At 43.9% G+C, this 13,718-nt stretch overlaps 1 protein-coding gene across 1 annotated transcript in view; it reads left to right on the forward strand.

Moving 5' to 3' along the window:
* LOC126213015 (coiled-coil domain-containing protein CG32809-like) overlaps positions 1 to 13,718 on the forward strand; it is a 626,459-nt gene that overhangs the window by 27,827 nt on the left and 584,914 nt on the right. Inside the window, exon 2 of the mRNA XM_049940576.1 lies at positions 4,387 to 4,413. Within this exon, the coding sequence (XP_049796533.1) occupies positions 4,387 to 4,413 (27 nt within the window). The remainder of the gene's footprint in view (positions 1 to 4,386; positions 4,414 to 13,718) is intronic.

Below are 13,718 nucleotides of genomic sequence, written 5' to 3' on the forward strand. Positions count from 1 at the left end.
ACACATCATTGCTTTCTCCCTTTTATGTATTTCCTCTCATATTATTTCCCTGTTTGATTTTACCTCTTTTTCCACTCATCTTCTCCCTCCCTTTCTTTTACATCCCTCTCCGTTTCTGAAATGCATTCTCTAGAGCTCTCTGTTTCTGTTCTCTATGGCTCTCCATGTTCACCATCCCTTGTTTATCTCTTTTTACCACACACACACACACACACACACACACACACACACACACACACACATATATATATATATGCACACATTCATTCATATAATGTGTTATTTTTCTTCTTTCCCACGCAGGAGTGCTTAGTACAGTGTGAGGAAGTAGCACATTAAGTAGCATTCCTGTCTTAATGAGGAAGTCAGCTTGTTTTGGAAGGCAACATTAACACAAAGGTATTAAGTGTCCATTTAACAGCTCATCAACATTTTGAAGCTGATACCCGTTTTTTAATGGAAACTAAGAAAACAGGAAATAATGAGAGCTAGTGGAATACCATATCCAGTTCCACCCTAAGTATTTATTTTTTACATTGCTTCAGACAAACAGTAATCATAATAACGAAACTTCCTGGCATACTGAAACTGTTTTCTGTACCGGGACTCGAACTGGGCACCTTGACATTTGTTTGTAATGCACTTACCCACTCAACTATCCAGGTACGATTCACGACCCGCCTTCAAAGCCTCACTTCCGTCATTAGGTCCTTTACTACTTTTCTTCATACAAGAACTACTGTATGCCTTGTGGCACTTGCACCCATGGAGGGAAGGATATTCTTGAGGAACGACATAGTATTGTGGCCTGGATGACTCGTTGACTCGCAGCGGAATCAAAGATTCTTTATACACTCCTGGAAATTGAAATAAGAACACCGTGAATTCATTGTCCCAGGAAGGGGAAACTTTATTGACACATTCCTGGGGGTCAGATACATCACATGATCACACTGACAGAACCACAGGCACATAGACACAGGCAACAGAGCATGCACAATGTCGGCACTAGTACAGTGTATATCCACCTTTCGCAGCAATGCAGGCTGCTATTCTCCCATGGAGACGATCGTAGAGATGCTGGATGTAGTCCTGTGGAACGGCTTGCCATGCCATTTCCACCTGGCGCCTCAGTTGGACCAGCGTTCGTGCCGGACGTGCAGACCGTGTGAGACGACGCTTCATCCAGTCCCAAACATGCTCAATGGGGGACAGATCCGGAGATCTTGCTGGCCAGGGTAGTTGACTTACACCTTCTAGAGCACGTTGGGTGGCACGGGATACATGCGGACGTGCATTGTCCTGTTGGAACAGCAAGTTCCCTTGCCGGTGTAGGAATGGTAGAACGATGGGTTCGATGACGGTTTGGATGTACCGTGCACTATTCAGTGTCCCCTCGACGATCACCAGTGGTGTACGGCCAGTGTAGGAGATCGCTCCCCACACCATGATGCCGGGTGTTGGCCCTGTGTGCCTCGGTCGTATGCAGTCCTGATTGTGGCGCTCACCTGCACGGCGCCAAACACGCATACGACCATCATTGGCACCAAGGCAGAAGCGACTCTCATCGCTGAAGACGACACGTCTCCATTCGTCCCTCCATTCACGCCTGTCGCGACACCACTGGAGGCGGGCTGCACGATGTTGGGGCGTGAGCGGAAGACGGCCTAACGGTGTGCGGGACCGTAGCCCAGCTTCATGGAGACGGTTGCGAATGGTCCTCGCCGATACCCCAGGAGCAACAGTGTCCCTAATTTGCTGGGAAGTGGCGGTGCGGTCCCCTACGGCACTGCGTAGGACCCTACGGTCTCGGCGTGCATCCGTGCGTCGCTGCGGTCCGGTCCCAGGTCGACGGGCACGTGCACCTTCCGCCGACCACTGGCGACAACATCGATGTACTGTGGAGACCTCACGCCCCACGTGTTGAGCAATTCGGCGGTACGTCCACCCGGCCTCCCGCATGCCCACTATACGCCCTCGCTCAAAGTCCGTCAACTGCACATACGGTTCACGTCCACGCTGTCGCGGCATGCTACCAGTGTTAAAGACTGCGATGGAGCTCCGTATGCCACGGCAAACTGGCTGACACTGACGGCGGCGGTGCACAAATGCTGCGCAGCTAGCGCCATTCGACGGCCAACACCGCGGTTCCTGGTGTGTCCGCTGTGCCGTGCGTGTGATCATTGCTTGTACAGCCCTCTCGCAGTGTCCGGAGCAAGTATGGTGGGTCTGACACACCGGTGTCAATGTGTTCTTTTTTCCATTTCCAGGAGTGTAGTTTATACAGTCAGAATTATATTTAACAGAGTCTGGCATTTTTCGTATCCAAACCTGTTTCAGCATTGTTGTGGCACTGTCAGTGGGTCGTTCATTTATTTTTGGCTCCACATTTTGTCGCCTCTTCGATTGGGTATTTTTTCAGCCACCATTTTTTCGCCCCATCTAGGGTGGAGAGAAGCAATGTGATGTTGACGTTCGAACAGGATAGGGGGCGTAGAATCGAGCAGAATTTTGCAGACAGTGGTAGTCATAAGTCGACTGTTTGTGCAGCTACGATAGTAAAATAACAACCAATCAGTGACGAGTTAGCAGAACCGGACAGCCTGAAGAGATGGTGGAAAGCATTTCTGAGAGCGCACCAATCATTCACAACATGCAAAGAATTTTCGTGAGCTGATGACTTCTATAGAGATGTCTAGTGTGCAGCGAGGTTGAAGGGATAATTCTGGAGCATTTGCTATAAAATTGACATTTGGGAAAACAAGAGTTAATCTCAGTTTACTATTTAGCTACAGGCTTGGTTTAGGATCAATAGTCTACTTATCACAAAAGCCCCCTTATATTAGTAAAAAATGAAACATGTGTCTTTTGATTTTTAAAAATCGATGTTTTGTCAAATGGGAGTATGCACCCCTGTGTCTTTTAGATTTTTAAGAAGCAATATCTCGCCAGACGGAAGAATGCGACTTCACAAATGTTTATACAGTAATCTAATATGTTAAGATAGCCAAATTCATATGGCTGCTTTCAGCATATTATTGTCGACTTCTCATGTGATAATTTCATCTTGATGTATCTATACATAGTATAAATTAAAGCCGCCTACGCATCTTTTATATTTTGGATGATAAGAAGTGATTCAAGAAGAACTGAAAACAGTGATAAAACCAAAACAGTATGATTACAGAGATTGTCATTCAGTATGAGACATAGATTTTCACATAGTTACATGCTTTTATCACAGGTAACACATTTCAACAACAGAAATCGGGCCATCGTTACTCGAGAACAATGTATGCACTCTGTTGCAGCAGACAGAGATTACAAGAAAATTATTGTGTAGGTTATGGAAAACTTTACGCTAAAAATTAGCTGGTTGACAGATACAGTAATGATGTCAGCCCTGATACAAGTCTACATCTGTTTATGACAACAAATATCTTAAATTTCCTAGGTTTATCAAAGCGCTTCTCATTCATATTTATAGCTCACAGTTACAGTTCTAAACATAGTTGCTGTAACATCTTAAAGGTAACCTCACAAATTACCATCAATTTTATTGCCTTGATGTCCTGCATTTTATGATTTCGTCATCATGTAACAGACAGTAACTTAAAGGCTTTTTTCTGAATTAACAGGTTACATCTAAAGTAAGTTAGATAACATTTTTTAGATATTACATGTTGGTTTGCTTTCATTCATAATTATTTAATCATTTCAGTTCAATTGCTAGCATGACCCATTTACTCAGTGTTTATTGGAGAACCCTGTTAGCTCAAAACTAATATCTGGGCATGATAGAGTAAGAACTACACTTTCGTTTCACTAAATATATAAACTGTATTGTTTCCTCATGTAAGCAACAGTAGTACTTGAAAATGACAGTTTTGAGCAAAATATTGCATTCCCTGTAATAGAATCACTCTTTTAAAAACCCCTCCTCATAAAGTTGTTTTCTGAGAGATTGCGTATTGGTGATTTTTAATTATGTGTCCTGTGCTCTTATTCTATATTGCCTGTAGTAAAATAATATAATCTTTTGGGAATGTAATGAAGTTTTTGAACATGGTACCTATAAGCTATTGTTTTGCATATTATTCAGTAAGTACATAATATTAAAAATTTTAATGTATCATACCCTTTTATTATACTGAAAATTTTCCCTTAACAACTTTTTATAGTCTCTAATAAATTCTTCAGTAATGACCTTTTTATATTTGCACGATGGGTTAATAACATTCAAAGTATATTTAAATTATTTAGTTGTTTAATTTGATGCCATTTCCATCAATTAATTAGAAACACAGATATGCAGTTAGTTGCTACTAATTTTACTAACATGTATCTTGGAATTTTTCTTTTCTTTGCATGTCTGGTTGGTTGCAGATGAGTTCAAAGTCACAAAGGCGCAAGGTGAGTGCAAGTTTGGTAAATATATATTTTGTCAACGTTTTCTGTGTGGCATTGTGTTGGTCACGATATTCTTACTGAGTACTGTGAGCACATGACATTGATTTGTTGAAATACAGAAGAAACTTGCAATAGATTTTTGTACTCTTTTTTTCCTCTTCTTATTCTTCTTCCTCTTCCTCTTCTTCTTCTGCCAGTCCAGCTTTAGGGCTTATGATCTATTCCGGCCTAAAATGCTCTTGTCGAGGTATTCTCTGAGGTGGCATATGCATTAAATGGGATTACTTTTTCAGTTAATGATTGTATCCCAGTTCTTTCCTTATTTCTTACTTTGTCTTCTCTTGTACAGCCTCTCACTGATCTGAAGAACTTCTTTTGTGATGCTTGAAATTGTCTTATGTCTTTTGTTCTCAATGTCCAACTTTCTGATCCACGTAGTAATGTGTGTTGTTCTGATCGTGCCACATATATTTTTGTAGGTATTAAGTCTCTTATTTACGTCTTTTCTCTCCTTCAAACGTTGTCACATCCTAGACACCGGAAATGAGACACCTGTTCTGTTATGTTACTGATGATTCTGTTGGATCTTGTGGTGTGTTCTCCTAAAAGTGTATTTGGTTTTATTTTTGTTGTTGGTATTTTCAGGCTATAATTTAGACTTGAATTATTTAATCTATTTACCGCTATTTGTAGTTTGTCTTTACTATCCTGTATGATTAGATTGTCATCGGCAAAAAGCGTCATTTTTAGATATTTATTTCTCCGAATTCATATACCCTGAGGTACTGTGTCGTTTATCCATTCCCTAACAAGGATGTTGATTTCGATATTGAACGGTCTAGTTGATATATTACAGCGTTGCCTTACACCCTGGGCCGGCCGGGGTGGCCGAGCGGTTCTAGGCGCTACAGTCTGGCACCGCGCGACCGCTAAGGTCGCAGGTTCGAATCCTGCCTCGGGCATGGATGTGTATGATGTCCTTAGGTTAGTTAGGTTTAAGTAGTTCTAAGTTCTAGGGGACTGATGACCTCAGAAGTTAAGTCCCACAGTGGTCAGAGCCATTGAACCATTGAGAGGACAGTAATTTTGTAACTTCTACGTTGACAATAGATCACATTTACAAAAGGTGTCCGAAATTTGTCGTGTTGTGTATCGATATATGTAGCACTACCCCCCCCCCCCCCCCCTCCCCGGCGAGGGTAGTATCAACAAGCCCAAGAGCGCTACACGTTCCGCGAAGTACGTCATCCGGTGACGTCACGTGTTCTACATTTATCATCCACTTTTGGCATATTTCCCGATACGGCCCCGTGTGTCTTACATTAATTTACTTGTCGTAGCGCCGTCTATGTCGCTTCGGGTGTTTTTAAACATTAATTCCAATCATCCTGTATTCCTTGTGTAGTAGAATGATTGCAGGATTGAAGAGGTTGACAAAAATCAGCCAACCAGTTCCAAATTAAAGCTTTATTTCAGCCCTCGTCCTAGGTTTCGATTTTTACAAAAATATCTTCTTCAGGAGGAGTGGGTCCTAAAAATGTATATAAACGATTACAAACTATGTTTGCTATATTGATAATACAAAAATATTGGTGAGGCAAGCGTACTCACTTGTTACATCACATGTTGGTAAACTACATAACTACATTACCTGAAGGCGAGCGACTCCTATCATATATAAAATTGGCATGTATACCTCTAAAATTATTGCATTTGTTACTGGCCTTGTTTAAGAGATTGTCATTTTGCTTCAATGTAAAATGACGTTACTTAACACCTGCAACACGCGGTGCTTACGCGCATATATACAGGGTGTACAAAAAGCTACGGCCAAACTTTCAGGAAACATTCCTCACACACAAAGAAAGAAAAGATGTTATGTGGACATGTGTCCGGAAACGCTTAATTTCCACGTTAGAGCTCATTTTAGTTTCGTCGGTATGTACTGTACTTCCTCGATTCACCGCCAGTTGGCCCAATTGAAGGAAGGTAATGTTGACTTCGGTGCTTGTGTTGACATGCGACTCATTGCTCTACAGTACTAGCATCAAGCACATCAGTACGTAGCATCAACAGGTTAGTGTTCATCACCGACGTGGTTTTGCAGTCAGTGCAATGTTTACAAATGCGGAGTTGGCAGATGCCCATTTGATGTGCGGATTAGCACGGGGCAATAGCCGTGGCGCGGTACGTTTGTATCGACACAGATTTCGAGAACGAAGAACGAAGGTGTCCCGACGTTAGACGTCGAAGCAATTGATCGGCGTCTTAGGGAGCACGGAACATTCCAGCCTATGACTCGCGACTGGGGAAGACCTAGAACGACGAGGACACCTGCAATGGACGAGGCAATTCTACGTGCAGTTGACGATAACCCTAATGTCAGCGTCAGAGAAGTTGCTGCTGTACAAGGTAACGTTGACCACGTCACTGTATGGAGAGTGCTACGGGAGAACCAGTTGTTTCCGTACCGTGTACAGCGTGTGCAGGCACGATCAGCAGCTGATTGGCCTCCACGGGTACACTTCTGCGAATGGTTCACCCGACAATGTGTCAATACTCATTTCAGTGCAAATGTTCTCTTTACGGATGAGGCTTCATTCCAACGTGATCAAATTGTAAATTTTCACAATCAACATGTGTGGGCTGACGAGAATCCGCACGCCATTGTTCAATCACGTCATCAACACAGATTTTCTGTGAACGTTTGGGCAGGCATTGTTGGTGATGTCTCGATTGGGCCCCATGTTCTTCCACCTACGCTCAATGGAGCACGTTATCACGATTTCATACGGGATACTCTACCTGTGCTGCTAGAACGTGTTCCTTTACAAGTACGACGCAACATGTGATTCGTGTACGATGGAGCTCCTGCACATTTCAGTCGAAGTGTTCGTACGCTTCTCAACAACAGATTCGGTGACCGACGGATTGGTAGAGGCGGACCAATTCCGTGGCCTCCACGCTCTCCTGACCTCAACCATCTTGACTTTCATTTATGGCGCCATTTGAAAGCTCTCGTCTACGCAACCCCGGTACCAAATGTAGAGACTCTTCGTGCTCGTATCGTGGACGGCTGTGATACAATACGCCATTCTCCAGGGCTGCATCAGCGCATCAGGGATTCCGTGCGACGGAGGGTGGATGCACGTATCCTCGCTAACGGTGGACATTTTGAACATTTCCTGTAACAAAGTGTTTGAAGTCACGCTGGTACGTTCTGTTGCTGTGTGTTTCATTCCATGATTAATGTGATTTGAAGAGAAGTAACAAAATGAGCTCTAACATGGAAAGTAAGCGCTTCCGGACACATGTCCACATAACATCTTTTCTTTCTTTGTGTGTGAGGAATGTTTCCTGAAAGTTTGGCCGTACCTTTTTGTAACACCCTGTATAGCGCCCACTGCATTCCAATTTTTCCTTGTCGCTTAAGCTTCCGCAGTGTTAAGCAGAAGTTTCTTTTTCTAGTGGCGGTCTCTTAGCTTGACGTGCTCTCTTCCTTCCCCAGGTATTTGTAAGAGTGTTCCTTTGTAAATAGAGCTATAGCTTCTGCACGCTGAATTTACGTACAGTTTTAGTCTGTCAGCAGATGTATTAGAGATTTTATACGTAACGTTTAACCGTGAATTTATTGCATTATTAATAGCCTTGCAGAAGGAGTTTTTATTCTTACTTTAATTTAAAATGCTGTTACTTAACACAAAGGAGGCACAGTTCTTACGCGCGTGTATTCAGCGCCCTCTGCGTCCCAGTTTTTCCTTATCGCTTGAGTCTGTACGTTTGAGCAGTTGGCCTTTGTCTCTGGCGTGGTGAATACTTATGTTATGCAAATATTTTATTCTCGGGAATCCTTTTATTTGGACTCCATATTTAAGAAGAACGATCCACTTGTTTGTGATAACTACAGAGGAATTGCCTTACTGGATGTCACCTACAAAATCTTACCGAGCTGCCTATTAAACAGGCTGACACCAGTAACAGAAAAACTGATTGGGGACTACCAGTGCGGTTTCCGCAGAAACAAAAAATGGTTCAAATGGCTCTGAGCACTATGGGACTTAACATCTGAGGTCATCAGTCCCCTAGAACTTGTTGTTGTTGTTGTGGTCTTCAGTCCTGAGACTGGTTTGATGCAGCTCTCCATGCTACTCTATTCTGTGCAAGCTTCTTCATCTCCCAGTACCTACTGCAGCCTACATCCTTCTGAATCTGCTTAGTGTATTCATCTCTTGGTCTCCCTCTACGATTTTTACCCTCCACGCTGCCCTCCAATGCTAAATTTGTGATCCCTTGATGCCTCAGAACATGTCCTACCAACCGGTCCCTCCTTCTTGTCAAGTTGCGCCACAAACTCCTCCCCAACTCTATTCAATACCTCCTTATTAGTTATGTGATCCACCCATATAATCTTCAGCATTCTTCCCTAGAACTTAGAACTACTTAAACCTAACTAACCTAAGGGCATCACACACATCCATGCCAGAGGCAGGTTTAGAACCTGCTACCGTAGCGGTCGCGCGGTTCCAGACTGTAGTGCCTAGAACTGTTCGGCTACTCCGTCGCCGAAACAGATGCACATTAGATCACTTATTCACCCCAAGACAAGTCACTGAGAAGGCGTGGGAATTAAATGTAGATGTCCATATATTATTCGTAGATTTTAAAAAGGCCTATTATAGCATACACCGACAGACACTCCTAAATATAATGAAGGAATTTAAAATACCATCAAAATTAATCAGACTAGTTGAAATGTGTATAGATGAAACTTTATGTCGCATCAAGACACCGGTAGGAGAAACTGAAGATTTTAAGGTGTACACTGGACTGAGACAAGGGGATGTCATTTCACCTATTTTATTTAACCTTGTCCTAGAGAAGATCGATGGAGAATTTTCTAAAACCAGTCCACAAGGGATCCAGCTACAGGATGTGAACATTGCAAGACTTGCCTATGCCGGTGATGTAGCACCAATAAGTATTTCCAAAAGAGAATTAATCAGAATGATGCCAAACTATTACAAAATTGCCGAGAAAACAGGATTCCATGTAACGAAGAGAAGACAGAATACCTGCCCAGAAGTAAGAAAACCAGAAAAGACGCAACTTTGACTTTGATGGATTCAGTTTCAAGACTGTTGACCATTTCAAGTATCTAGGAAGTCTGGGGGACGTTACACGCAATCTTCCTTCCTTCTACATCTACATCTACATTTATACTCCGCAAGCCACCCAACGGTGTGTGGCGGAGGGCACTTTACGTGCCACTGTCATTACCTCCCTTTCCTGTTCCAGTCGCGTATGGTTCGCGGGAAGAACGACTGCCGGAAAGCCTCCGTGCGCGCTCTAATCTCTCTAATTTTACATTCGTGATCTCCTCGGGAGGTATAAGTAGGGGGAAGCAATATATTCGATACCTCATCCAGAAACGCACCCTCTCGAAACCTGGCGAGCAAGCTACACCGCGATGCAGAGCGCCTCTCTTGCAGAGTCTGCCACTCGAGTTTATTAAACATCTCCGTAACGCTATCACGGTTACCAAATAACCCTGTGACGAAACGCGCCGCTCTTCTTTGGATCTTCTCTATCTCCTCTGTCAACCCGACCTGGTATGGATCCCACACTGATGAGCAATACTCAAGTATGGGTCGAACGAGTGTTTTGTAAGACACCTCCTTTGTTGATGGACTGCATTTTCTAAGGACTCTCCCAATGAGTCTCAACCTGGTACCCGCCTTACCAACAATTAACTTTATATGATCATTCCACTTCAAATCGTTCCGCACGCATACTCCCAGATATTTTACAGAAGTAACTGCTACCAGTGTTTGTTCCGCTATCATATAATCATACAATAAAGGATCCTTCTTTCTATTTATTCGCAATACATTACATTTGTCTATGTTAAGGGACAGTTGCCACTCCCTGCACCAAGTGCCTATCCGCTGCAGATCTTCCTGCATTTTGCTGCAATTTTCTAATGCTGTAACTTCTCTGTATACTACAGCATCATCCGCGAAAAGCCGCATGGAACTTCCGACACTATCTACTAGGTCATTTATATATATTGTGAAAAGCAATGGTCCCATAACACTCCCCTGTGGCACGCCAGATGTTACCTTAACGTCTGTAGACGTCTCTCCATTGATAACAACATGCTGTGTTCTGTTTACTAAAAACTCTTCAATCCAGCCACACAGCTGGTCTGATATTCCGTAGGCTCTTACTTTGTTTATCAGGCGACAGTGCGGAACTGTATCGAACGCGTTCCGGAAGTCAAGAAAAATGGCATCTACCTGGGAAAATGGCTCAAATGGCTCTGAGCACTATGGGACTCAACTGCTCTGGTCATAAGTCCCCCAGAACTTAGAACTACTTAAACCTAACTAACCTAAGGACAGCACACAACACCCAGCCATCACGAGGCAGAGAAAATCCCTGACCCCGCCGGGAATCGAACCCGGGAACCCGCATCTACCTGGGAGCCCGTATCTAATATTTTCTGGGTCTCATGAACAAATAAAGCTAGCTGGGTCTCAAACGATTGCTGTTTCCGGAATCCACGTTGATTCCTACATAGTAGATTCTGGGTTTCCAAAAACGACATGATACTCGAGCAAAAAACATGTTCTAAAATTCTACAACAGATCGACGTCAGAGATATAGGTCTATAGTTTTGCGCATCTGCTCGACGACCCTTCTTGAAGACTGGGACTACCTGTGCTCTTTTCCAATCATTTGGAACCCTCCGTTCCTCTAGAGACTTGCGGTACACGGCTGTTAGAAGGGGGGCAAGTTCCTTCTTCCTTTTATATCCCGCAGCCTAAATACCGGATATGCTGCAAACAACTGTCAAACATGGCATGTTACGGTTGTAGCATGTTGAGTTGGGACACCACACTGAACACATGTTGTAACTTGTGGCCGTATCGTAATAAATCTACCGGAGGGACCGTTATCTTGATGATTGCTCCCCCTTTCCTGCACCCACACGACAATTTGACTGCTTACAGCGGCGTATTTTCACCTGGTGGCAGGAAGTGGAACTATTATTTTTCAGCATACTCCACGAGCACACCAACCTGCCTATGATGTTCCTGTGCTTTGCAATGTACAGCTCACGCAGCAGCGCTCTGAACACCACAGTTTAATTATAACCACCTGGTATAAAAACTGATGTCTCTGCTGCAGTTCTGTATGTTCACTCTGATCTCAGGAACTACGGTAGAGATTTTATTCACTAACAGACCGATTGATTTACGAGAAAAGTTTCTGTGTATAATTTGTGAAGATTTTGTGCCAGCTGGCTTAAAAATGACGAAGCTAATTTCCTGACCCTGTGAAAACGATGCCATTGGCATCCATCGGTGAATTTCAGAACTGTATGGACTCCCGTAGCAGTGTGACGTAGCAAAGTGCGTTTGTTACTGATGTTTTGTGGCAGGGGCTGCTGCGTATCAATACTGTGTGGCAGAGGGATAGAGAAACAATTAAAATTGCTCAAAAGAGGAAAGGCCGCTGGATCTGATGGGATACCAGTTCGATTTTACACAGAGTACGCGCAGGATCTTGCCTCCCTTCTTGCAGCGGTGTACCGTAGGTCTCTAGAAGAGCGTAGCGTTCCAAAGGATTGGAAAAGGGCACAGGTCATCGCCGTTTTCAAGAAGGGATGAACAGATGTGCAGAACTATAGACCTATATCTCTAACGTCTATCAGTTGTAGAATTTTGGAACACGTATTATGTTCGAGTATAATGACTTTTCTGGAAACTAGAAATCTACTCTGTAGGAATCAGCACGGGTTTCGATAAAGACGATCGTGTGAAACCCAGCTCGCGCTATTCGTCCACGAGACTCAGAGGGCCATAGACACGGGTTCCCAGGTAGATGCCGTGTTTCTTGACTTCCGCAAGGCGTTCGATACAGTTCCCCACAGTCGTTTAATGAACAAAGTAAGAGCATATGGACTATCAGACCAATTGTGTGATTGGATTGAAGAGTTCCTAGATAACAGAACGCAGCATGTCATTCTCAATGGACAGAATTCTTCCGAAATAAGAGTGATTTCAGGTGTGCCGCAGGGGAGTGTCATAGGACCGTTGCTATTCACAATATATATAAATGACCCTGTGGATAACATCGGAAGTTCACTGAGGCTTTTTGCGGATGATGCTGTGCTATATCGAGAGGTTGTAACAATGGAAAATTGTACTGAAATGCAGGAGGATCTGCAGCGAATTGACGCATGGTGCAGGGAATGGCAATTGAATCTCAATGTAGACAAGTGTAATGTGCTGCGAATACATAGAAAGAAAGATCCCATATCATTTAGCTACATTATAGCAGGTCAGCAACTGGAAGCGGTTAATTCCATAAATTATCTGGGAGTACGCATTAGGAGTGATTTAAAATGGAATGATCATATAAAGTTGATCGTCGGTAAAGCAGATGCCAGACTGAGATTCATTGGAAGAATCCTAAGGAAATGCAATCCGAAAACAAAAGAAGTAGGTTACAGTACGCTTGTTCGCCCACTGCTTGAATACTGTTCGGCAGTGTGGGATCCGTACCAGATAGTGTTGATAGAAGAGACAGAGAAGATCCAACGGAGAGCAGCGCGCTTCGTTACAGGATCATTTAGTAATCGCGAAAGCGTTACGGAGATGATAGATAAACTCCAGTGGAAGACTCTGCAGGAGAGACGCTCAGTAGCTTGGTACGGGCTTTTGTTAAAGTTTCGAGAACATACCTTCACCGAGGAATCAAGCAGTATATCTCGCGAAGAGACCGTGAGGATAAAATCAGAGAGATTAGAGGCCACACAGAAGTATACCGACAGTCTGTCTTTCCACGAACGAGACTGGAATAGAAGGGAGAACCGATAGAGGTACTCAAGGTACCCTCCGCCACACACCGTCAAGTGGCTTCTGAAGTATGGACGTAGATGTAGATATACCGATGATGTGAGGCAGAAGGCGCTTCGTGCTGACGTTTCGTGATAGGGGGTGCATACTACCGACGTTGTGTGGCAGAGGGTACTTCAGAGTAGTGTTGTACTGGAAAGTGTGGGCAAAGCTTGTTCAGAGAATTGCCAGTCCGCTCTGGACTGTCACTGGAGTCAGGTAGACAGGGCCGTGCGGTACCTCGCAGCGCCGGCCGGAGTGACCGAGCGGTTCTAGGCGCTACAGTCTGGGACCGCGCGACCGGTTCGGTCGCAGGTTCGAATCCTGCCTCGGGCATGGGTGTGTGTGATGTCCTTAGGTTAGTTAGGTTTAAGTAGTTCTAAGTTCCAGGGGACTGATGACCTC

Source organism: Schistocerca nitens, chromosome 11, assembly GCF_023898315.1.
Source record: "Schistocerca nitens isolate TAMUIC-IGC-003100 chromosome 11, iqSchNite1.1, whole genome shotgun sequence".
NCBI classification, from domain to species: Eukaryota; Metazoa; Arthropoda; class Insecta; order Orthoptera; family Acrididae; genus Schistocerca; species Schistocerca nitens.